Source organism: Sus scrofa, chromosome 1 (genome assembly GCF_000003025.6).
Source record: "Sus scrofa isolate TJ Tabasco breed Duroc chromosome 1, Sscrofa11.1, whole genome shotgun sequence".
Taxonomy (NCBI): domain Eukaryota; kingdom Metazoa; phylum Chordata; class Mammalia; order Artiodactyla; family Suidae; genus Sus; species Sus scrofa.
Genome location: NC_010443.5, coordinates 18,849,510 through 18,877,178, shown reverse-complemented (window position 1 = coordinate 18,877,178; position 27,669 = coordinate 18,849,510). Strand labels below are relative to the sequence as shown.

The following is a 27,669-nucleotide window of genomic DNA, read 5'->3' as shown; positions in this document are numbered from 1 at the left end:
AGGCAGGTTGTCCACTTTAACCACTTGCAGTCAACATTTTAATGGAGGTTCTAGCCAGTTCAGTCAAGAAAAAGAAATAAAACACATCCATATCAGAAAGGAATAAGTAAAACTGTAAAACAGAAAGGAAGAAGTAAAATCAATGTGCTATATTGAAAATCCTAAGAAATCATAGAAAAAGAACCAAGAATATCATCTAGAACTAATATGAGTTTGGTGAGATCACATGATAGATTAATATAAAAATTGCTTTCATTTCTACATATTATCCATGAAGAGTCAAAAACTGAAATTAAGACAGTTTCATTCACAATAGTATCAATAACAAATGTATGGACATAAATTTAACAAAAGTGAAAGACCTGTATACTGAATATTATAAAACATCTTTTAAGGAAATTCTGTAAGATCTAAATAAAGAGTAAGCAATGAGATCCTGATATGTACCACAGGGAACTATATCTAGTCACTTGTGATGGAACATGATGGAGGATTGTGTGAGAAAAAGAATGTATACACACACACATACGTATATATAAACACACATATATACATATATGTATGTATATATATGTAAAACTGGGTCACTTGGCTGTACATCAGAAATGACAGAACATTGTAAATCAACACATCAGAAATTGACAGAACATTGTAAATCAACTATAATAGAAAAAAAAATCTTAAAAAAGAGAAAAGAAAGAAAGAAGAGGCAGTCAGGAAGTTTCCTTGTGGGGCAGCAGGTTAAAGATCTGATAGTGATGCAGCTGGTTGCACAACTCTGTAAATTTACTAAAGAGTATTGAATTATATTTTAAAATTGATAAATCTTATGGTATGTAAATTATACATCTCATTTTTTGAAAAGAGAGATTAAATGATCTGGAAAGTCTGAATGGTTAATAGCTTAGTCTCTAAAATTTTTTTCTTAAATCAATTCCTGTGGATTCATATGAATCTGTGGGGTAAAAAACTACTATTACTTTGATTATCAGTGTTTGCTTGTTATATGTTGCCTATTCTCCTGGACTAAAAGTTTCTTGAAAAGTCAGATACTGTGTCTCAAAACATTTTTATATCCCACCCCCCATAGTGTTTAACATAGCTTTCACAGATAGACCAAGTTCTTTAAATATTGGATAATTTAACTGTTTATAAAGACATTTTGCAACAAAGTGTGACCTTTTTTTAATCTCTGCTTTCATTTACTATAATTAGAGTAATTTTCTTACTATTCTTATAGCGCATATTCATTTTTTCTATATTTAATTTATCTTTTTCATTTATCCGTAAGTATAGTTGGAATTGCCATTGTGGCACAGTCGAAACAAATCTGACTAGTGTCCATGAGGACCCGGGTTCAATCTCTGGTCTGGCTCAGTGGGTTAAGCATCTGGTGTTGCTGTGAGCTATGGTGAAGGTTGCAGATGCGGCTTAGAGCTGGCATTGCTTGGCTGTGGTGTAGGCCAACAGCTACAGCTCCGATTCGACCCCTAGCCTGGGAGGGAACCTTCGTATGCGCGAGTGCAGCCCTAAAAACACCAAAAAAAAACAAACCAAAACAAAAACCTAAGTATAGTAACACCAGCTGGAGGATAAATGTGAAATATAATTATATTTCAGTGAAGTCATTAAATCACATTAAAATCATATTAAGTAAGGCAAGTCCAAAGTATTTAAATTTAAATGAGATACACAATCCTTTAGTTAATCATTGTTGATGCTTTTTTGAAAGCCTGGGACTTTTTTTTTTTTTTTAAACAGGGCCTCGTTCACGATCGCCAACAATTTTGGAAATGTCTCCACAACTTATTCGGAAAAAACTACAATGTGTAGACTTAAGTCAATATATACAGTAAGTTTCATAAACATGATTAATGCCAACATCTGAGTTCCTAGAATTTTGGGTAGATTGTCAATAGGCAGTTGCTAAACAACTGAAAATTTAAAATTAAATAATATATTTTCAGTGTATTTAGATTTTTACAAGTACATGACTTGCATCTCAAATTTAGTAAATATTTTATGAGTTAATTATAAAAGCATTTAAATGTTTTCTGATAAGATTAAATTTGTTGCCTGGTTAAGGTGAGTTGAACTATGGAAAACTCCCATCATACCTGCTGCCGTTATTTAATCGAACTTTCTTTTCTTTTTTTTTTTTTTTTTGTCTTTTTGTCTTTTGTCTTTTGTTGTTGTTGTTGCTATTTCTTGGGCCGCTCCCGCGGCATATGGAGGTTCCCAGGCTAGGGGTCGAATCGAAGCTGTAGCCACCGGCCTACGCCAGAGCCACAGCAACGCAGGATCCGAGCCGCGTCTGCAACCTACACCACAGGTTCCGGCAACGCCGGATCATTAACCCACTGAGCAAGGGCAGGGACCGAACCCACAACCTCATGGTTCCTAGTCGGATTCGTTAACCACTGTGCCACGACGGGAACTCCTAATCGAACTTTCTTAAGAACTAAACAGTAGCACCAATAGAGAGAGTTAATCTAAGAACATTTTTAAGTTTGGAAACATTTTCAAACCTATTTAGCTTCATAAATTCAAAAAAAAACCTAAGAAATATTCTCACAGTTTCAGACACCATTCCACAAACATCTCTTCACATAGCACATCTAATTTTGCTGATATTTTTCTAAAATAATTTCCTAAAATATTAGTGACTTAATAAATGGAGCATAGTCCACATAAAAATAATGGTTTATGATTTCTGGTCCTAATATTTGATTTGATTTGAACCACCACCCTGTTGATATGATTTTTAATTGTTTGAGTGCTAAAGTTCATTCCTGAATTTTCAAATAATTTATGTATCCCTTTTGATGTTTTTAAATCAAGGAAAACAGATACTGATATTCTGCTGCAAACGGATGAACTGAATCAGCAGCAGGCAATGCAAAAGGCAGAGGAGGTTCATCAGTTTCGACAATATAGGTCCAGAATCCTCAGCATTCGAGACATTGACCAAGAAGAAAGGTTGAAAATAAAGGATAAAGTTTTGGAGATGTACGGGGAAATGCAGGTGAGTTCAAAGTGCATATACTTCCATCGCAGCCGACAAATTCTTACTAGCACAGGATACTATATCCAATCTGCTGAGATACACCATGATGGAAAATAATATAAAAGAGAGAATGTATATATATGTATGAGTGAGTCACTTTGCTGTACAGCAGAAATTGGGATGACACTGTAAATCAACTATTCTTTAATAATTTTTTTTAAAAAGATACTGTAGAATGATAGAAAGGTAGAAAGAAGTCTTGAAAACATTCAGTTCCCAAGTTCTCAGAAAATTGGCAAATTGATTATACACATCTAATTTACTCACCCCCTAAAATCCTTCTGAAATACAGTATTGGAAATCTATCCACAAAATGGGAAGAATGGGAATGAAGACCACAGCAAAATATTCGTCAAGTTGGAAAGTAGTTGGAGGAAGATGGAATTAACAGACTTGAGGCCGCTGACTCCTAAACTGGCAGTAGAAAAACTCTTAAGAATCAACCCATTTTGCTCCACAGACTCCCCCACAGGCTCAGAAATGGTGGCTGGTAGCATCAGCCTTGTTAAGAAGTGAAAGTGATGGGAGTTCCCATCCTGGCGCAGCAAAAAAAGTGAAGGTGAAGTGAGAGGGAGAAAAAGGCTTTGGGTTTGGTTAGTTTAAAGCTACTTTGGAAGCAGTTAGATCTCAGGTTACCACCTTGACTTTTTGTAGCCAGATGACTGTCACTCCCCTATCCCAGCAGAAGGCTCAAGGTGCTTTGTTTACACATAATCCAAAGGCAGCGGGGGGGGGGGGGGTGAGAGATCAAGCTTAATCATAAAGAGAAGTATCGTTATACTAGAAATGGGGAAGTTTGCTAAGTGTTACATGGATGACTTTCACTATGGAGGGTGAAGGTTTTTTTTTTTTTTTTCCTCTCTTTCTCTGCAGCAAACACATACACACTCCAAAGACTCCCTCTAGGGAGGAAATAGATGCTAAGATGCAAACATAATAATAAATACATTGTATAATGTGATAGAAAGGGACTAGTATTGAGAAAAAAATAAAACAGAATCAGAACACGATGTTTCAGAAGAGATGGCTGGTGCAAAGGCCCTAAGCAAAGAGCGTAGTGGATGTTTTAGCGGAAGAACAGCAGGGAGGCCAGAGCCGTTGGTGTGGAGTGAGCAGGGTAGATGAGTGGAAGAGAGGTCAGTGAGGACGCGGGGAGAGGCTGGTGGAGAAGATAATCATGCAGGACTGAGCAGGCCGCTGCAAAGACTTTAGCTTTTATTCTGAGGGAAATATGGAAGCACGACAGGGTTCTAACGAGCAGAGGAGGAGCATGATTTGACTTAGGCGTGAAAAGGTCTGCTCTGGATATTGTGTGAAGAACAGATTAGTATCAAAGAAGAGAGATCTGTGAGAAGACTACTGCAGTAAGCATGTAAGAGGTAACAGTGCTTCCTACCAAGGCCATGGTGCAAAGCAGCTGAACTCTGGATGTGTTTTGAAAATAGCATCAACCAGATTTCCAGATGGATTGTTGGTATCTTATGAGAGAAAGAAAGGAGTAAAGAAATACCATACTTTTGGGGGGGCTTAAAACAGTAGAAAGGACCACATGCTATCATACCTGATGGTTGGAAGGATACATAACATTTCAGTTTGGAACCATTTTTTTTGGCTATGTCTATTCTATGAAAACAAGACTATTAGATAGTCATGTGGAAATGCTGAGAAAAAGATATGTGATTTTGGAATGTGGGCAAGAGATCTGGCTGGAGATTTTTAAAGAATGGGGGACCCAATCAGTGTATAAATAGAATGTAAAGCCTTAGGGTCAGAGAAGCTCTAACCCAAGGGGAGAGGCCTCAGATCTGCTTCATGGCCGCCTCCACATAAGAGACGAAGGAGAAAGGGAGAAATCAGCCGAAGTGACTGACAGGGAGCAGATAGCAACGTAGAAGAACAATTAAGCGGATGTGGCGTCCAGGAAACCAGGTGGCCTCCGGAAGGAGAGGGTGTGCTTAAGTAAGACTAGGAATGAGAAATGATCTTGGCTTTAGATAATATAGGTCTTCGGTGTCCTTGATGACTACGCTTTTTCTGAAATGGTGAGACTGGAAACCACATTGTTAGCAAAGATAAGCATTCCATTAGGTGATATTATTTAAAAGTTCTTCAAGTACAAATCAGATACAGTTTGTCGAGGCTAGAATACGTGTGGCGAACTACTCATTTATGGCGTGAGAGACACCACCCAGCTGCCTATTTTATATCGATGATCTCTGAGCCCATTTAAAGCAGATAACTGCTTTGCCAAAATCTCTGCTTATTTCTTCCTTCACCTTTCTCTTTCTTTTTCTTCTACTGATGCTTTTATTTGGCATTCTGTAAAATCTCACATGCCCTTTGCTGTTATCTCATGTTTTACGCAAACATAAACATTTGAGACCACAGCCTCGTTTTCATCTTTATTCAGTCATTTGCCACATGCATCCAATGGCATGAGGAAAGGCTAGAGAGAATGCAGTTTTTTTCTGGAATCAAAATAAGGCTCTCTCTGTGGCGCTTATTTGTTTGGACTTCTGTTTTGCCACAGGACTCCTTAGATGAAGCCCGGCAAAAGATCTTCAATATCCGGGAGGAGTACAGAAACAAGTTGCTGGAAGCGGAGCGCTTAAGGTTGGAGGATCTGGCTGCAGAGGAAGCCGCCAGACGTGTGGAGCCAGAAAAGAAGGGCCCAGCTCCTAACTCAAAGAAAAAAAATAAAGGAAAGAAGCAGTAACCTGGAGAGGCCCCATACTTCTTTTTCTCTGAGGAAGAAGAAAAACTTATTTTTAATTATCTATGACTTTGCCTTTGATAAAAAAAAATTGTATTAGGTCAATTGAAAATAGATGTTTTCTCACCTTAGACATAGTTTCTGAGTTTTAATGTTAATGAATTAGTTTTTCCCAGGAAGCTATTATTTGAGTTAAAATTTTTCTAATGTCCATAAAGGTAGCCTAAAATTATTCAGAATGGAACAAAATGTATGTGTCTCACTCCGAATTGCTTCTCTTTTAGTTAGTATTAGAACAGGACCATAAGGGGTCAAACAGGACTGCCTTTGAAAAGTTTAACAGCGAGAAAAATAGCTATTGTTCATTTGTCCCTAAAGACTTTAAAATGTTTTTAAAATTGCTTCAAAATCGTTAAACAGATAGTTAACAGTCTGCATCAGTATAGATTCAAGCATGAAAAAGTATGCTCAAAATAAAAAAATATTTTTTTTAAAAATTAAATAAAAATATGCTGCAGACTTGTGCTCTTTCTTTCTTTCTTTTTTTAAGGAGAACACCAGCAAATGCCCCTCACTGGGCAAGAACTTTTGTGGGTCAAGCACACACACAAAGTGTTAGAAGTGCAAATCCTAACAGTGAGTCAGGGGACAAGCCAGGCCTAAAGAAAATGGTCACCTTTGTTACGTGTTCCAGCACTGTATTTGTCATAACACAGAACATATTCGTGTATGCTAGTTAAAAAAAAAAAAAAATGCAGTGAGCGTCTTAACTGGGACACACAGTAGGAAATTGACTTTCCCCAAACCACACTTTCATGACTTTCTCAGATGAAAATTCCCATAGCATTTCTGAACCAGTCAAAGCTGTTTCACTTGGATTTTGGTTTTTTCATTAATTTTAAACCTTTATTATTAAAATTTTAACTCTTTATACATGTGTATTTGTAATTTTAATTAAATATGGAAACACATGCATTGCTTCTCTATTACTCTTTGCCTGCACTTTCCTTCACTACCAGTCCCCCCCCCCCAGAAATAATTCATGGTAACAACCTATATGGATGTTTCCATTTTTCACTCATCTCATATAATTATACATCATTTTATTTTATATCATGGCTTGTTTTACAAATTGACATTTTATCATGCAGATCTCACTGTATCTTGATTTTTCTCATCAAACAATACGAAATCTCTTCTAGTCAAAAGTATTATTTTTAATTACTATGTAATATTCCATGGCACAATGTACCATAATTTATTCAACTAATTCTCTATTGAGGAACACTTTGGTTTTAAATTTTTACCATACTGTCTACTTGAAAATTTGTGTGCGGGTTTGTATCAGGATATTCAAGTACATGGAGTTCCTGCTGTGGGAGAGCAAGTTAAGGATCTGGTGCTCTCTCTTTGGTGGCAAGGGTTTGATCCCTGGCCTGGATCACAGCTGCAGCTCTAATTCAATCCCTGGCCTAGGAACTTCTATATGCTGCAGTGAGGCCAAAAAAAAAAAAAAAAAAAAAGGAAGGACATTCAAGTACAGTTAATCTTCAAACAACACAAATTTGAATGTGCAGGTATAAAAACATTTATTACACAGATATTTATCATTAAATATATTGGAAAAAAATTTTGGAGATATGCAACAATTTGAAAAAATAACTCACAGGTGAACTGCATAGCCTAGAAACATTTTTAAAAATTAAGCAAAAGGTATGTCATGAATGCATAAAACATATGTGGATACTAGTGTATCTTATCATTTACTACCATGAAATGTACACAAATGTATTATAAAAAGTTAAAATGTGTCAAAATAAATACAGATCATACATGGTGCCATTTGTAGTCAAGAGAAATGTAAACAAAGATGTGGTGTTCAAGTTATCTGCAGTCTATAATAATTTTGTAGCCACTTCCTGTTACTTTTGCAGCCAGCTCGAATGTTGTGCGTACCCTCTTAAAATGTCATGGGAGGCTAAGCATCTCCATGTAAGCAGTAATCTCTTCATCAAATGGCATATCAGTAAAAAGTGATCTCTAGTGATTGAGAATTTTTCATGGTAGTTAGTGCAATACTATAAAACTTGAATAACACCAGGGGACCCATATGATACTGAAAGTGATCCCCCCCAAAAAAACAGAGAAAAGTCATGACATTTCAAAAAAAAAGTTGAATTGCTTGATAGGTCTCATAGATTGAGGTCTGTATCTGTGGTTGCCCACCATTTCAAGATAAATGAATCTGGCATTAAAAAAAAAGAAAAAAGAAAACGAAAGGAAATTTATGAAGCAATCATTGCAGCTATGCCAGCAGGTGCAAAAACTTTCTGTTTTTTGAGAAATATCTTTTTATCTTGTACTCAAAATGCAGCTTGTGTATGGGTGCAGGATTGCTATAAGAAAGGTATCCTTATACACACTAAAATGATTTGAGAAAAAGCAAAATCATTACATGACAACTTAAAGCAAAAGGAAGTTGAAGGATCTAAAGCTGGAGAATTTAATGCCAGCAGAAGATGGTTTGATAATTTTAGAAAGAGGTCTGGCTTAACAAATGTCAAGATAACAAGAGAAGCAATTTCTGCCGACCCAGAGGCAGCCAGCAGATGGGTTCCCAGAAGCCATTAAGAAAATGATGAGAAAGGATATCTGCCTGAACAGGTTTTTAATGTAGACAAAAGTTATCTTATTCTGGAGGGAAAAATGCCACACTGGACATTTATTAGTAAGGAAAAGAAGAAAGAACCAGGATTTGAAGCAGGAAGGAACAGGCTAAGTCTACTGTTTTGTTCCATGTGGTGGGGTTTATGATCAGGACTTCCTTCAACTATAAATCTGCTAACCCTAAGCCAATAAGGGAAAAGATAAACACCAGCTGTCAGTCTCTGGGTTGTACAGCAAGAAGGTCTGGACAATGAGACCCCTTTTCCTGGATTAGTTCCATTGATGCTGTGTCCCTGAAGTCAGAAGTACCTTGCCGGTAAGTGAGTGCCTTTTAAAGTTCTCTGGATATTGGACAATGTCCCCAGTCACCCAGAACCCCATGATTTCAACATTGAAGGAGTCTTAAGTTTTCTATCTGCCCCCAAACACAGTGCTCTAATTCAACCTCTAGATCAGGGCTAATAAGGACCTTTAAGAATCATTACACATGGGACTCTAGGCAAAGGATGGCCAGTGCTATGAAAGAAAACCCTGATAGAGGGAACATCATGACAGCCCGGAAGGATTACATTATTGAAGATGTATCATTGCCATAGGAAAAAACAAACAAACACCTAAAAACCACCAAGCTCAAAACAATTCCTACTGAGGAAAACTGCATCCAGATGTTGTGCATAACTTCACAGGATTTATGACAGAGCCAATTAGGGAAATCATGAACGAGATTGTGGATATGGCAAAAATGATGGGGGGTGAAGTGTTATAAAGATCTTGTAGGAATTCTAAAGCTACTAGACACTGCACCAGAGGAATTAACATAAGATGATCTGATGGAAGTGAGTGCTTCCAAACCAGTACTGGATGATGAGGAAGAAGACTTAGAAGAAGCAGTGCCAGAGAACAAATTGACACTAGACAAATCTGACAGAAGGGTTCCAATTATTCAAGACTCATTTTACAACCTGGTCCCTTCTATGATACGGGCACTGAAATGAAAACAAACAGTGTAAGAAGGATTGGACATGTATAGATACATTTTTAGAGAAATAAAAAAGCAAAAACAAACAAACAGAAACTACAACATATTTGCATAAAGTTACACCACACCGAGTGCACCTGCTCCCCCTTTCACCTCCTCCACCTCCTCCGCCTCTCCCACCTGAGAAAGCAAGACCAACCCTCCTCTTTCTCCTCCTCCTCAGCCTACACCTTGTGAAGGGCATGAGGATGAAGACCTTTATGATGAGCCGCTTCCACGAAATGAATAGTAAATCATCACAGTGCCTTACCGTTGATAAGCTTATCTGCTGTGAACATGTGCGTTCGTGTGACAATCTATTACCTATATGGCAAGAACTGAATAAGACTTTTTTGTCATCATCATCATCATTGTTTAAATATTCATTCAGCTGGAGTTCCCGTCATGGTGCAGAGGAAACGAATCCAACTAGGACCCATGAGGTTACAGGATTCGATTCCTGGCCTTGCTCAGTGGGTTAAGGATCCGGCATTGCCGTAGCTGTGGTATAGGTCGCAGACGCGGCTCGGATCTGACATTGCTGTGGCTGTGACATAGACCAGTGGTTACAGTTCGGACTAGACCCCTAGCCTGGGAACCTCCGTATGCCCAGGGTGCAGCCCTAAAATAATAATAATAATAATTCATCCTGCAGATCCTCCTGAATGTTCTGTATGGAAGTAGATCACCTATGCTTACACAGACACAAGGTGAGTGATATTTAATATAAAATTAATATGTGTTAGTTTTCTTAATGTTTTCAAACTTTGCTCTTAAAGAAATATATTGCCATACAGTATGCCTTGCACGCAATTGAAGAAATTGCATATCAGCCTATCATCACAGGTAAATGGCATCTTAAAAAATGTAACATTATTTCCAATACTGTATTATGGATATGACTGTTATATTGGATACCATAAAATTTTTATGACAATTCACTCCCTAGTATATAGGCTAGGTTACCGTGAAGAAATTGTACTAATTACACTAGGCAATCATAGACGTATCACCATTTCTTAACTATCGATGCATGAATTGTTATACCTATAAATAAATATGGACTTCTTTTTCACAGCATCTTTTCATTTGTTTTTGCCTCACTCGCATCGTATGGAAGATCCTGGGCCAGGGATTGAACCTATGACTCAGCAGCAACCTGAGCCACTGCAGAGAAATCACTGGATCCTTAATCTTTTGTGCCACAGTGAATACTTTTTCATTTTTGAAGTCTAGTGTCAGTCATTAGTATAACATCTACAGTATTTTGTATCATTTAAGACAATATTGATGCACATACTGACAGATGATTCACCTTGTAAACAAAGTAAGTTTACATTTTCAATAAATCCATTACAATACTGTAAATGTATTTTTTCTTCCTTATGTTTTCCTAAAAACATTTTCTTTTCTCTGGTTTACTTTATTGTAAGACTACATATAACATACAAAATATGTGTTAACTCTTTATGTCATCAATAAGGCTTCTGGTCAAAAATAAGCTATTAATAATTGAGTTTGGGGGAGTCAGAAATTATACTTGATTTTCAACTGCACAGGGATTGACATCCCTAACCCCTACATTGTTCAAGTGTCAACTGTAGTAGTATTGGTATTTTTAATTCCCTTCAAGTTAGGTGAAATTCAGCTGCAAGTATATATTTTGACTACACTAGAAATACATGGTATATTAAATAAGTTACAATGTTCATACCTATACCTGAATTTATTGAAAATGCAACAGGTACACATACAGACTGACGTACAGGTGGTTTGCAATTGTGACTCAAATATTTGGAATGAGGTTGCTATTGGTGATACATTTTCCAAAACAGTGAACAACCCTTTTCAAAGATAACAATGTTTAGTCTGCCCTTATTGTACACAACAGTTGCATTCCTGAAATAGTCAGTGAACTTTAAGACTGTGCAAAAACTACTTATCTCTTAATATGTCTTATGAAATTATGTTCTTGGTTCACCGCCTTCCTTTTAGACTACACGAATGATGAGCCATTAAAATCATACAAAAGAGGTAAGATAATTCCTTATTGTATGTAACACTTTAAAAAAATTGAGAGGTGTCTAAAATTCTTGGCTTTTACTACTAAATAGCAGTAGTTCTCTCCTATTATTGGGACAACCCAAAATGCCCCACCGCCAGTAATTCCTAAATATTCTCTTCCACTGAGATGGCATTTTTCCCACTGAGATCATCCTCATATAGAAAAACAGTAGAGATTGCTGGGAAACTGAATATAGTTATGTCTGTGGATCAGAGTTAATAAATAACTCTATTAGAATACATAGCCATATAAGTGTTCTCCATTTGTTGATTGAGTTAAGCGAGGTTGAGCTATGAAGCATATTGCAGTTCCTACAATCCTGAGACTGTTGACTCTAACAAAGTATATGGCTCACCATTTGGTTTCTTTCTTCCTAATTTCCTACCTCCTACCTCTGCACAACCTCCTAAGTACTTTAAGGTCAACCCCTCCTTTCTCAGGGCCTCTTGTAAAAGCAGAGAAATAGTTTTCCTGTTCTGCAGTCACAGGCCTGCCTCTGAGTCAGTAGTAATAATCCCCAGGGTGCAACTCTGATGATAATGAATCATCATTACAAGAGCAATTTAATTCCTCAGTGCCTCCAACACCTCCACTGAAAGAATAGGATTGTGGCTTTTCCATTTGCAAAATCAAAAGTGTTCACTCAAGTATTTTTTGAAATGTAACAAAGGACAGTCTTCATTTCAGTGAATCAGAAAATTGCTGACAACTTCAATAAACTTTTAACTGGCTTCTAGATATCACATTTCCAAAAACATGAAATAATGACTTCTAGTCTTGAGGCCTCTGTTAAACTATTTGCACATATTGCATATATTCTGTATATGAAATGTTGCACAGATTCTGACATGTTGGCTAATATTTATCTTGCATCTCTGTCTCATTCAAAAGAAACCTTTGCATCCACTGACTTTTGGAAAATAGGAAAATAGAGGGAGAAGTGGAAAGAAGAGCCATGTAATACGGGACCTTGCCTCAGAGAAGAAACTGTGTGCTGCCACCCTCAACCCCTGGCCTCCTATATAATAATCATTGTTTATACATGATTTACATACATACATACACACACATATATTCATACATATGTATATTCAACCTATAACTTTAAACAATTCTAACTTTATTCCAATAAGTCAAACACTTTTAATATATTTTGTTAACTATAAATGCTCACTGATCTGTAAATCCCTTCCCCATCTGGCATATAATATAATGACACTCTTTATTTTCAATGTTTATCAAACTGATGGTTTCAGAATCACCAATTCAGATAGCATATAGATGTCTCTTTCATTCCACTGTAGGTGGTTGATATATTTAGACGGATACAAAGAAAACTTATTAAAAATGATGTTTGCCTTAGTGGAAAAGATTCCAAATTAACAAGTTACATAGTAAAGACTTATCAGTTGATATTTAAATAATTAAATAAGTCATGATTATACCTCATGGGTAAAATTGGGCTAAGTTGGTTAATATCTTTATAACATTTTATGGATTTGAAAATCTACATGTTGTTTTCAACAGTAAGATTAGTTTAAACTTGTGCAGATGACCAAAATTATATTAGATACAACTTCATCAATGACCGTTTCATTAACTAATAAGATAATACAAAATTGTTGCTCTATATTTTTTTCTCAAGGATCTTTGAAGTTTTCATGTATTTCTCCATGAACTCGGTCAATATTTAACTCTGTTGCTTGTAAAGTAGCATGTATACAAAGCCTGCATATTTTACAATAGGATATACGGAAAACAACCTTTGGCAAATAATATTAAAGTTTGTATAAGGAGCTTTATTTCCATAGCAAAGCATCTGAGGTCACCAGATTGACTTTTAAAAGTTAACACTCTATGAAAATAGTTTTTAGAATAGTCAGCTTGAATTCAGAAGATGATTTCCAACAGAAATCATGATCCATACAGACTATTTATCTTTACTCATCCTTTTTCACTAACCTTTTAGTCATCTATAAGTACAAAGAAGAAAGCAGGAAAAAATCCAAAGAGTTTCAGGTGTGTTTTACAGATATAATTTTAAAATGTCCTAAAGGGAAGTGAAAATTCCTCATATATCATCTGCACATTTCAATAACCCTTGGCCTTCAGTATCCTGGATAGTTCAAATGTGGCCAAAAAGCTCTATTTTTTCAGTTGTGTCATTATTGTTTAACTACTTTGTCACACTAGGATCATTTATGATACTTTCTATAAAGACTTTTTCTCTGTTTTCTAATGGTTTATAGTTTCCTTGAGTGCCAGGACTACATCATAATTGCCATATATTATGCATCTTAATTACCCACAGATTAGAACATGATACCACACACAGTAGGCTCTCAGTAGATTATACTTGAATAAATTTTCATAATTGGGGCTATTAAGCTGATGTTAAAATGGGCCTAAGTCAATGCCTATGATCATTTTCACAAAATGTATTAGAATGGCCTTCAAGTGAAAATACTAAAAAATACAGTTTACAGAGCTTTAGAAAAGATGTATACCATTAAAAGACTGTGTTAACACCAGATGGCCGATTGTCAACAATGTTATTTTGCAACATTCACAGAAGACATATGGCCGATTGTCAACAATGTTATTTTGCAACATTCACAGAAGACGTATATCATAGCTTCATTCTCCAAGTAGGATCTTAATCTATACCCATGAAAGCAACCAGGGATCTCATAGTCATGCAGTTAAAATGAGCATATTCCAAACCTGTGACACTGTGTCTTTTACTGATGTCTTTGGCCAGAGGGCATCCCTTTATTTGATTCTTGCCCTTTTTCCGCCACACAACTCCAATATACAAGTATATACAATTGTGGGTTAGAGAATAAACAGTAACCACACCCATCACTGCTTCGTAGCAATTCTGAAATCCCTCAGGGTAGATGTTGTGAAAGTCCTCTTCCAAGCAATAGGGAAGAGCTTGGATCAGGTCTGACTCTGCTCTCTAGAAAGACCTTTCTGTTCAGGGGATCTCCATGGTCCCTGGTTCCATAGAATTTTTTTTTTGTCTGTTATACTTTTTTGCCACCTCTGAAGTGACTGTTTGAAAGTATGTCCTTCCTAGAAGCTGACGAGTGTTTGCATGTATTGCAGTTCTTCAAAATTCCTGTAGATATATTGTATATGGATAGAGATAAGAATAGAATAACTGTGATGATAATAATAAAAACAGCAAAGTCAGTTAAAAAAAAAAGGATAGCAAAAATTTCTATTCTTATCTTCCCAGGAATCTGTGGATACTGTGATGTACATTTCATTTCCTCTCTCTATCTGCCCTGAATCCTGTTTTCTGGGTGGTCTTTTGTTTGTTTGTTTATTATCGGTTTTTTGTGGTTTCACTTTTATTAGCAACAAAAGAGCTAAAGCTGAGTCATGAGCATCTCAAAGTGACTGTTCATTATATTAGGATCTGTTACCTCATTTGCTGTCCTTTCTGGCCTGGGTTTTTCTTCAAATCTATGAGTTATTCAGAGTTCCCGTGGTGGCTCAATGGCTTAAGAATCCAACATAGTGTCCGTGAGGATGCGGGTTTGATCCCTGGCTTCCCTCAGTGGGTAAAGGATCTGGTGTTGCTATGAGCTCCAGACTCAGCTCAGATCTGGTGTGACCATGGCTGTGGCATAGGCTGGTGGATGCAGCTCCAATTTGATCCTAGCCCGGGAACTTCCGCATGCCTCAGATATGCTGTAAAAAGAAGAAAAAAATCTATGAGTTACTTAAATATCTCTCCAGTGACTTTTTTTCTTAAGTTAACCAGAGTTTGTTTCTGTTATATATAACCAAAGAATCATAACTTATACACGCAAAACTCATTTTGGGTTCTATTCCTTGAATTAGTTTCTATTTGAGGGATTCTGAAATTTAGAATACATACTTTAGAAGTTTTCAAAAAAACAATGACCTACATTCCAGAGCAAATGTTCTTAAACTGGAGGCTTTGAGTGGGCTTTAGGTGACCCCTGAGCCTCCTGTAATTAGACATATTTTCTTTTGACAAAATCTGTAACTTTCATCAGATTATTAAGAAGTCTCTAACCCATAAAATTCTAACAACTACTTCTCTAGAAATTTATTTTTAGTTTTCAATTAGCATGTGAGAGAGTAAAAAAATTATTTTCTTTTAGCGGCTTTTTTTTTTCTTTGAAGAATGGCTTAATACGTAGTCAACTTGGAGACATTTTCTTGGAAATAAAGCTCTTCAGTATTTATTAGAATGTATCGGCAAATGTTATGAAATTTATTTACTTCTCTGGAGGGAAGGTTTTTTTTTTTTTTTTTTTTTTTGGTTTGTTTTTTGCTTTTGCTTTTTAGGGCCACACCCAGGGCATAGGAATTTCCCAGGCTAGAAGTTGAATCGGAGCCACAGCCTATGCCACAGCCACAGCAACACCAGATTCTCAACCCACTGAGCAAGGCCAGGGAGCGAACTCGAATCTCCATGGATACTAGTCGGGTTCACCACTGCTGAGCCACAGCAGGAACTCCTCTGGAGGTTCTTAAACAGAGTATAAGTCATCTAGTTTAAATCTGTCCTCAAAAAAATTGAGTTGGACATCTTATCAATGTTTAACCTTTTCCAAACCTATGTTTTAAAAATTGTCTTCTGAAAAAAAAAATGGTATCTAAATACAAAATACTGTTTGGTGTCAGAACTCTGTGCCAGCAGTTATTAAGAAAGAAGTAAGAAGAAAGAGATTTAACTGGAAGGTCGTCAGTTAAGAAGTAGAGGTGGAGACTCTGCAGTAGGACGGCCATGTGGGAGGCAGAGAACTGGTTGTGTACAGAATCCTTGGCAGGAGCTAATACACTCATCCAAATGTTGCACTTGAAAATGTCAACATTATTTTTTTTCAGCAAACAGATCTCTCTATTTTCATAAAAGGACTAAACAGATTCAAAAACAATGACAAGAAAAATAAGAGGGTTTCAATTAGAGGAAAACAGAATGCTGATGCAAATACAAAGCTTGGTGGGCTTTGGTGTTACTGCAAATCTGGTGGGATAATTAATTGAAAAGTGTTTCCTCTCCAGGCAGCTCTCAGTAGAACTCAACAGCTATCCCAGTGTGCACAGCCGTCTTTTTCCACTAGTTAAGACAGAACATGAAGAAAACTGCCTGTGATTTACACTGCCAATGGAATGTGCAAGATCAGTACACTTATTCAAGTTGGAATTTAGCCCAGACTCTATTCTTGTCAAAGGAAAAAGGAAAAAAAAATGGCTTAAGCATTTCAATAAAGTATAAGAACATTGGTTCATTGGGGCTATAGCACACCTTTCCAGTCTCTCGGATTTCCGTTCAGTTCTGCATAAAGTTTCACATGCTTTTCTTGATAGACCAGTACCTTTTTAGTTTAAATAAGCAGTTGCTTATCTATTTGGTTTTTAAAAGATAGCTATTTGAGAAACCCTGACTTCTAGTCTTGTCTGTGCTCTTCTCCACTAAGCAGACCTATAAAATCTGGAAAAGATGTCAGAGAACACCAACGGAGACTTCTGGAGGGTTGTAGGAAAGTGAGCTGTTCTTGGATCCCAGAACTGGAGGAACAGCACAGGAGCAAGGCTATCTTTCTTCACTCCACACAACAAAGAAGACTACCCAGACCCATTGTTTTCTGATCACCAAACTAGCAAAGGAAAGCAATCAAGGTGGGTTCACTTTTTTCCCCATTAGAATGGGAATCCTTCGGACAATATCAGCTAAGCTGACACCACAGGCAAGGATAATCAAATGGGAGCCCCACCACAAATAAGCAGTTAGAGAAACTATTACAGTTCCTTGCCAAGCCTGCAATTTTCTTTTTTTCCATGAGATACCAAGGCAGGTTCCAGGATCTGGCAGGAAGAACACAGCTATAGAAACATCTTTGTCCCTAGGGAGCCAAGATTCTCTAGAGCACAAGCCCTAGAGTGACTGAAACAATATTGACAGAGGAGGAATTCCTCTCCCCAATATTAAGGCTATTTAGCTATTATAATCAAAACAATATGATATTGGCAGCATAGTAGACAGTAGATCAGTGGAACAGAATAGAGGACCCAGAAATAGAGCCATACAAGTATGCCTAACTAATTTTTAACTGAGATGCAAAACCCCTTCAATGGAAGAACGATATACAACAAATGGTACCAGAGCAACTGAACCTCCATAGACAAAAAAGAAAAGAAAAAGATAAAAGAGGGAGTTCCCGTCGTGGCGCAGTGGTTAACGAATCCGACTAGGAACCATGAGGTTGCGGGTTCGATCCCTGGCCTTGCTCAGTGGGTTAACGATCCGGCGTTGCCGTGAGCTGTGGTGTAGGTTGCAGACGCGGCTCCGATCCCGCGTTGCTGTGGCTCTGGCGTAGGCCGGTGGCTACAGCTCCGACTCGACCCCTAGCCTGGGAACCTCCATATGCCGCGGGAGCGGCCCAAAGAAATAGCAAAAAAAAAAAAAAAAAAAAAAAAGACAAAAAAAAAAAGATAAAAGAACCTCAGCCTAAACCTCTTGCCTCAAACACAATTTGACTCAAAATGGATGATGATTGATTGATTGATTGATTGATTGATTTATGTCTTTTTGCCATTTTTTGGGCCCCTCCTGCAGCATATGGAGGTTCCCAGGCTAGGGATCCAATCAGAGCTGTAGCGGCCAGCCTAGGCCAGAGCCACAGCAACACGGGATCCGAGCCGTGTCTGTGTCCTACACCACAGCTCATGGCAACGCCGGATCATTAACCCACTGAGCAAGGCCAGGGATCGAACCCGCAACCTCATGATTCCTAGTCAGATTCGTCAACCACTGAGTCACAACAAAAACTCCTGGATGATATATTCAAATTGGAAACATAAAACTGTAAAACTTTTAGAAAAAAAATATAAAATCAAATCTTTGGAATATTTGGCAAAGAATTCTTAGATTTGACATCGAAATCACAATCCATAAAAGGAAAAAATTGGTAGTATGAGCTTCGTCAAAATTAAAAACTTGCTCTGCAGGAGTTCCCGTCGTGGCGCAGTGGTTAACAAATCCGACTAGGAACATGAGGTTGCGGGTTCGGTCCCTGCCCTTGCTCAGTGGGTTAACGATCCGGCGTTGCCGTGAGCTGTGGTGTAGGTTGCAGACGCGGCTCGGATCCCGCGTTGCTGTGGCTCTGGCGTAGGCCGGTGGCTACAGCTCCGATTCAACCCCTAGCCTGGGAACCTCCATATGCCGCGGGAGCAGCCCAAGAAATAGCAACAACAACAACAAAAAGACAAAAGACAAAAAAAAAAAAAAAAAAAAAAAACTTGCTCTGCAAAGTGTCATATAAAAAGAATAAAAAGTCAAGCCACACATTGGCAGAAAATATCTGCAAACCACATATCTGACAAAGAACTAGTTGTTAAAATATTTAAATAATGCTCCAAACCCAAAAGTCAACAATTAGAAAATGGGCAAATGGCCTGAAGAGAAATCACCGAAGAGGATGGAGAGATAGCAAATAAACACTCCAAAAGTTTTCAACACCCTTAGCAATCAGGAAAATGTAAATTAAAATAAAAAAAATATCAATGCATAGTTTATCAGAACGGTTAAAATAGAAAATATTGACAACACCAAATGCCTGTGAGAATAAGAAGAAACTAGATCACTCATGTATTGCTGGTGGTACTATAAAATGATACAGCCGCTTCGGCAAACAATTTGGTAGTTCCCCCCAAAAACCAAACACACAACTTCCACATAACCCAGCAATTGAACTTGTGGGCATTTATCCCAGGAATGAAAACTATGTTCACCCAAACACTTTTCCATGAATTATCATAGTTGCTTTATTCACAAGGGCCAATATTGGAATCAGCCCAAATGCACTTCAACAGGTGAATGATTAAACAAATGCTGTTAACACATACCATGGAATATATTTCTCAGCGATAAAAAAGGAACAAACAACACACGATGGCCTGGGTAAATTTCCAGGGAATCATATTCAGTGAAAATAGTCAGTCCCCAAGGGTTACATTCTGTATGATTCAATTTATAGAACATTCTAGAAACAACAAAGTTTTAGAAATAAAGGACACATTCCTGGTTGCCAGGATTTGGAGAAGGGAGCCTGGTTTCATTCACAAGAGCAACACCAGGTATCCTGGTGGTGTTGAAAGTGCCCAGAATCTTGGCTGTGACAGTGGATATGTAAACCTACACAGATTTAGAGTGTATAGCGTACAGAATGAAATACACATACTCAAAGATGAATTCAAAAAAAACTGTAGAAATCAAATCAAATTGGTGAATTGTATCAGGGTCAATATCCTCAATGGGACCTTATATCAAAGAACAAGATAATGCCCTTGAGGGCTTTGGGGTTTGGGGTTTGTTCAGAGTTGTCCTGACTAGCTCTGATTTTCTTGCTTTCTTTCTATATATGAATGGGGTTGATAAGTGTCAGGTTGACACCAGGAGCTATGAGCAGTGCAGCACACGAGCAAGGGCTCAGCATCTGGGGTGGCGATGAAGATACAAGGTGACCAAGATACAGAACCAGCTGCAATGGGGAGATGTCCCTACAGGCTCAAAAGAAGAACTAATCGCTGTTTGGATTCAGTTCACATACCTATGTTCAAGGATTTGAAATGAATCCTCACTTATCTGAAATCAGTATATTAATCCTAGCTTTCAAAGAGGAAGTAAAACTGCTTCTCTAGCTGTTCCTTTCCAAGTGACTTTTCCCATCTGTTGTACTTTAATTTGGCTGGAATTTTGTGTGTTAAAACATAGAGCAGAGACAAGTCAATTACAGGACAACTTGATGCCACATTTAAAGGACTGGTGAAATGTAAAATGATTTCCAAGCCTCAGAAAAAAGGCTGAATAACAGAGTATTCAGAATAAATCTTACTGTGAGGACCCAAAACTAAGGAAGGCCAAGGGGAAGAAAATGCGGTGTTGCAAATCAATTTATTTCAATTCCCAACAGAATTTAAGTTCATTATGTAAACTTTCTCCTGAGCACAGCAGGGGAGGAAAGCTACATCTTTATAAATCTTCAGTGATCCAATGTCCCTCCTGCAGCTCTCTCATAGTCTGCCCCCTTTTAATTTTCACCTTCCATTCATCCTTCTCTTCATAGTTGCTAGGAGACAAGCATTCAATTGTATCTCAAGGGAAAGAAGGCCTGTTTGCACTTTGAGCACTTCATACCTAGACCACACCTACCAAAGGTGTTGTCACTGGGCAGATAAACTAAGTCTGGTATTATTACCACTCATCGATTTACCTATAAAGGCCCCCATCTCTATCGCAGCAGTGGACAGAAGTTTGCTATCACATTTCAGGAGCTCCCCAGCTTCTCCTCACTTTCAGTGTCTCTAAAGGCAGGTAAGTGGAAACCATGGACTCAGGTTTTCCACACTAAAGTGTTCTCATTACCAGGTCTCTTCTCCCCTCAGAAAATGAAAACAAAAAGCAACCTGAGACAGAAGCAAGAATTAATAAATGGTGAGTATTTATATCCTATGTGAAAAAATATATATATAGTCCCTTTGTCATTCAAAATTACAGTGCTCAAAATGGTGTGGGAAGAATGGATAAAGATGATCAAAACAAACCTTTTAAAAAGTTGTTTTTTACATTATGGTACTGGGGAGTTCCCATTGTGGCTCAGCGTGTTATGAACCCGACTAGTATCCATGAGGATGCAGGTTCGATCCTGGCCTCCCTCAGTGGGTTAAAGATCCAGCATTGACATGAGCTGTGATATAGGGCATATACATGGCTCGGATCTGGTGTTGCTGTGGCTGTGGTGTGGCTGGTAGTTGCAGCTCTGATTCAGTCACTAGCCTGGGAACTTCCATATGCCATAGGTGTGTGCCCCCCCCCCCCCCATCAAAAGCAAAATAAATAAATTATGATACTGAAAAAAAAAAAAAAACCCTGCTTAACCTAGGAGTCCAAAGCTGGAGAAGCATCCCTCCCAGGCAGGAGCAGGAGTGTGGAAAACCAGTACTAGACCCAGGAATCAACAGTCAGTTTGTAGAAACATTCAAATTTATATATGGATTCAAATTATTCAGGAAAGAGCAGTCACATGCGGTATGGGAAAGCCTAGTCCAAAACTTCAGCACACCTTATAGATTTATTCTTATTGTTTTACAAGGTTAATTCACATTCATTTTTAATAAATTTGAACAATATAGATATATCTATGTCTACACTTAGCTATCTATCTATGTAAAATAGCTTCAGTATGTAGTTTTTGGCCACATCTACGGCATGTAGAAATTCCCCAGGGAAGGGATCAAACCCATGTCACAACAAGACTTAAGCTGCTGCAGGACAATGCCAGATCCTTTCCACTGAGCCACAAGGGGAATGTGGCAGTGTGTAGCTTATCTACTATGTTTGATAGGAGTTTGTTTATTTATCACAACTTCCTTGTGAAGTATAATAACTATTCTGGATATTCAGCTTAAAAAAAAAAGTCAAGTTAAAGAGGAGGCAATTATGTTATTCAAAGTTTTACAGTAAATTATGGACCTGGGATATAATCTTTGCATTGTGTCTCAGAATCTTAAAACTAATGACTAGTGTGCTATATAAGCACAGACATAATCTCCGTTCATTGGGTCATTCCAGATCATTCCCAATCATTTTTGCCAAAAGGAGGTCGTAACTTAGAAAACATTCAACAACTTGCTTTTGTCCACTCACCAAGCATAGAAAATTTGCATATCATTATGTATAAATCTCTTCAACACCTCCATGCCTTAACAACTTTTATTCATAACCCGAACTGTGCCACTAAGTGTAAAGTCATTAAATTGAAAATTAATATGTATAACAATTTTAACGGGAAAAATTATGATACCTTTCAACCCAACATAAGATACCAAAAACTATTTTCACAGGGAAAAATAGATGGACAATAAAACCAAGTGTATATGAGCAATAAAAAACAATTTGCAAGGAAACAAAGTCAGTTTTCCATAAGTGAAGTAAAAGTCCTAGTGTCATGAAGGTTTCGTGACCTCCCTGAGAAGGACCAGGTAGTAAAGGGTAGAGCAGAGGACAGGTACAGGAAGGAAGTCTAGGAAAGACTGAGGAAGGTGAGGTAACAGGCTTTTAGCCAGACATTCAATACCCCGTAGTAAGTAAACTATCTTAAAGGAGGGCAGGATATTTCTGCCTCCCTCTTCCATCCTCTTTCATCACATCTCACTTTTGCTCCATGATTAAAGTTTCCTCGCCATCCTTTTTGAAACGCAATTTGTCCATTTTTGAGCCATTTGCGGGCTCATGGTTAACTTTCAAAGTAGACTTGAAAGTAAAGGCTAAATGCAAGAGTGGATCAAAACATTTGAAAATAGGAATGTAGGTGCATAAAAGACCAAAGAGTCATAGAAGTTGCTGCTCTTTGATCCCTCTCGCCCTGTATGCCTGGAAAGGAAATTGTCGGGGATCAGGCAAATCAGACAGCAATTCAAATTTGTCCTGAAAATCCCCTCTGCACAAAAATTATCATGTTGAGTAAATTTTGAGTGTGTCCCTCAAAATTTAAAATGATAAGTCAAAATATTTTTCTTGAGGAGTTCTGGCTGTGGTGCAATGAGTTAAAGGATCCGGCATTTCTGGAGCTGTGGTGTAGGTCACAGCTGGAGCTCAATTCAATCCCTGGCCCAGGAACTTCCATATGCCATGAGATCGAAGGTATTGTGTAGGTTTTTAGGTGAAAGCATCGTTATAAAAAATATATAGTCATCCAAAAAGTGGTATAAACTTTCAAAAACCATTATGGTAAAAAGTTAGTAATTGAAAAATCATTTTGTGAAGTAAATCTATAGCTTTGGCAAATTATAGAATTGTGTATAATGAATAAACTGTGAATTATTGAATCAGTCTCCCATTAATGAATATTTAAAACTTATTTAATACTATTATCATCAGTGTTGAAGTGAACATCCTTAAACTTACTTCATTCAGGCTCTATATAAGGTTTTTTTATTCATTTTTAAGGTTTTATTGAACTATTTATTTAAAGTATTTATATAAAGTAGCTTATTTACAATGTTGTGATAATTTCTGTTGTACAACACAGTGATTCAGTTATACACACACATCCATTCTTCTCCAGATTATTTTCCCATATAGGTTATCACAGAATACCGGGTAGAGTTCCTTGTGCTATACAGTAGGTCCTTATTGACCATCCATTCCATATACCATATATAGGGTTGGTTTGTTTTTGTTTTGTTTTGTTTTGTTTTTGCTTTTTGGGGGCCACCTGTGGCATATGGAAGTTCCCAGGCTAGGGGTTGAATTGGAGCTGTAGCTGCCAGCCTACACCACAGCCACAGCAATGCCAGATCCTTAACCCACTGAGCGAGGCCGGGGATTGAACCAGCAACCTCGTGGTTGGTTCCTAGTTGGTTCGTTTCTGGGAACTCCATGTACAGGTATTTTTCAATACAGATTTCCTGACATGGAATTGTTGAGTCATAGGACAGACATATATATCACATAGATTACTTCACACAAGGTTTGAGGTAATTTACATTCCCTCCAATAATATGTGAAACTAATATCTATTTCCCTTCAACTTCATCGATACTGGAAATTATTAATTTTAACAAATTCTATGGTTCTGATGGGTGAAAAATTTTCACTAATTACAAGTCAGGGTAAGCATCATTATCAATTTGATTACTACTTTTATAAATATTCTGCAAGTATCTCCTCTCCATTTTTTTCTGTTGTCTTATCGTTTTTGTTGTTATCCATTTATTGAAGCTTGCTTGTACTTAAGAGACGTTAACATTTTATTACTTACATTTTGGTTTGGTAAGATTTTTTTTTTGTCTTTTTTTTTTTTTTTTTTTTTTTTGCCTTTTCTAGGGCCACACCTGCGGCATATGGAGGTTCCCAGGCTAGGGGTCTATTCGGAGCTGTAGCCACCGGCCTACGCCAGAGCCACAGCAATGTGGGATCCAAGCTGCATCTGCAACCTATACCATAGCTACAGCAACTCAGGATCCAAGCCACATCTGCGACCTACACCACAGCTCACGGCAATGCCAGACCCTTAACCCACTGAGCAAGGCCAGGGATCAAACCCACAACCTCATGGTTCCTAGTCGGATTCATTAACCACTGAGTCACAACGGGAACTCCCTGGTTTGGTAAGGTTTGACTTTGCTTATTATATTCCTAAGACACAATCAGTTCCACATATTTTGTTGTTAAATTTGCCATTTTTTTCCATTGTGGCAGCTGAATTTCTTATCTTGCTAAATAGGTTTCATCTATCATTAGTTTATTACAAAGAGTAGCCAAAAATTTTCTACCATGGCTACTTTATGTAATTTATGTTAGAGCTATATAAAAATTATTTTGTTAAGCTATGTGTGTGACAGACCTCACTCATGCCCACCAATCTCTGGATTCTCCTCTCTTACCTAGGCATCCAGAAGATGGTACTTCTCAGCCTTCAGGCAGGTAAGAAGTGCTTTATGGCTAGTTGTGACAGATGGATATGAGTCGGTGTGATGGGTGTCACTTCCATGCTGGAACAGAAAACAGCTCCTCTGCGATTTCCTATCCTTTGTTTCCCTGTTGGCAGCAAGTGTGGAAGCCATGCTTTGAAATATCAGAACTTGAAGGCCCCAGCAGCTCGGGTCTTTGGGCCATGTGTGGAAGAGAGTAGCTATGGAGATTCACCAGACCTGCACTGGATTTTTGCATGAGCAGAAAGAAACACTTTGTGCTAATCCACGGAGATTTTTACAGGCATTTTACTACCCTTATGTTACTAGCATAAACTCAGCATACCCTGACTAATAGAATATGATATCATATGATTGCATAATGTGCAGATGATAGATGGATGGAGAGATAGAATTTACTTCCAAGTTGATAGCTGAACTCAAATCACTATATCACAAATACAAGGTTGAACAAAAGAATGAAGATAGAATGCATATTAAGTGATTTCATAACATTAACTTCGAACACAAAACAAAGCTGGTGTTAGAAGAGTGGTTACTTTTAGGAAGGGGAGAATTCGTCAGAGGCAAGGGAAGAGACTGAGAGATGACAGTGTTAATCTAATTTTGACCTAAAAGATGGATACTGTGTTATCCTATGCTCAGCATGGTTTTAAAATTGAATTTACATGGTGTCATTTTAAAACATCCTACAAAATGATTTTTTTCACTCCAGTGTATGCTGTAGGTATGCTGATACACATATTAGTTAGATTTAGTTCATCTGAATTTTTTTCTCTAATATCTTAAAATACTCCATGGCTTTTTGCAGACTTAGGTATTATAAATCAAGTAAAATGTGCTTTTCAATTTTTTTCATCACTATGGTCTTTCATATAATGGGGAAAAATGGCCGAACTACAGGACAAAATTACTTTTTCCTTAAAAACAGAAGCACAAACACACTTGTATTTCTCTGTTACCATTGCTCTTAATATAGCCTCATCTATTTATGCTAATTACAATTTAATCAAAGTAATTAACTTCCTGTTCTCGAAGAAACCTGGGGGGGGGGTATAATTAAAGATTATCATAAAAAGACCAACAAAAAAGGGAGTTCCCATCGTGGCACAGCAGAAAATGAATCCAACTAGGTACCATGAGGTTGTGGGTTCAATCCCTGGCCTTGCTCAGTGGGTTAAGGATCCAGCATTGCCTTGATCTGTGGTGTTGGTTGCAGACACGCTCGGATCCTGCGTTGCTGTGGCTGTGGCGCAGGCCGGCAGCCGTAGTTCCTATTAGACCCCCTAGCCTGGGAACCTCCATATGCCTTGGGTGTGGCCCTAAAAAGGAAAAAAAAAAAAAGATTATCTGTCATACATCAACTTTTCCTGGCATACTTCAATGGTTTTTCTTTCTTTCTTTCTTTCTTTTTTTTGTCCTTTTTGCTATTTCTTGGGCCGCTCCCGCGGCATATGGAGGTTCCCAGCCTAGGGGTCGAATCGGAACTGTAGCCACCAGCCTACGCCAGAGCCACAACAACGCGGGATCCAAGCCGCGTCTGCAACCTACACCACAGCTCACGGCAACGCCGGATCATTAACCCACTGAGCAAGGGGAGGGACCGAACCCGCAACCTCATGGTTCCTAGTCTTGGATTCGTTAACCACTGCGCCACGACGGGAACTCCCAATGGTTTTTCTATACTTGCTGCATTACCTGGAATTCTACTTATTTCCTCTCGGCTGACTTTTTGCTTGTAGTAATAAATATATCCTTCAATAATGATTTCGGTGAGAGTCCACAGTGGCAAATTTTCTTCATCTATTTATCACCCCTGGAGCAGTTTGGTTGGAAAGGGAACTCTGGGTAGACAGTTACATTCTCATAGCATTTTAAAGATATTACACCAATGGCTTTTGGCATCCATTTTTGCTGACAGGTGGCTCAACTCGGGTATTCGTTGAGTTACTATATGCTTCCCATCATGCAGTGTAGACAAGTCACAGCTCTTGACCATGAGCAGGTTCATTCCTCAGCCTCCTTTCACTGGAGGGAGAGCACTACCCTTGCTCCGAATTTTACACCCTGCTCTAGCTCTGGTTCTCTTCCATCTATGAGTTGGGTTTGGCCTCCATCCCCCTATAGAAGTCAAATGCTTGTTTGTGTTCCTGGAAGCTGATATAGACACAATTTCAGCTCTGGTTTCTACTCTGGGTTTTTGTTTTTGTTTTCAAAAAGAACTGAAAATTTGAGTAGGCCACATTCTTTTTATTAAAAAAAAAAAAAAACACTTTATCTGTCATTTTAAGATTTTTTTTTTTCCCTTGGAGGGCATGGTGGGATGTGTGGGGTACAGTGGAATTCAACTTGATAAAACTAAAAACATAAACGTCAAACACCATCTTGACTAGAAAATACTCAGAAGCTTATGACTAAGGACGTCCCGCTGTGCCAGAAACAAATCCTCACTCAGCAGAGAGTTATTTCATTTTGTGAAGCTAAAATTCCAAAGTCATTCCAGAATCCTGCACCGGAGTTCTCCTACCAGGGTTAGATGCAAACTTTCTTTCCTGCCATGTTGCTTTCCCCTTTCAGACTTCTGTAGGGTTTGATTACCTGCCATGGGCAGCTAAGAAAGGTAGCTCACCAAAGATAATTGAGGTTTCTTTTTACAA

At 37.9% G+C, this 27,669-nt stretch overlaps 1 protein-coding gene and 1 long non-coding RNA gene across 12 annotated transcripts in view; one reads left to right on the top strand and one right to left on the bottom strand.

Moving 5' to 3' along the window:
• The window catches only part of ADGB (androglobin), a 160,104-nt gene extending 153,805 nt beyond the window's left edge, over positions 1–6,299 (top strand). For both annotated transcript variants that reach the window (XM_021072116.1, XM_013992506.2), the window contains 3 exons: positions 1,762–1,852; positions 2,842–3,025; positions 5,598–6,299. In XM_021072116.1, the coding sequence (XP_020927775.1) occupies positions 1,762–1,852; positions 2,842–3,025; positions 5,598–5,783 (461 nt within the window). In that variant the 3' untranslated portion in view covers positions 5,784–6,299. The remainder of the gene's footprint in view (positions 1–1,761; positions 1,853–2,841; positions 3,026–5,597) is intronic.
• Positions 1–27,669, bottom strand: part of LOC102160169 — a 387,345-nt gene that overhangs the window by 23,513 nt on the left and 336,163 nt on the right. The window lies entirely within an intron of this gene.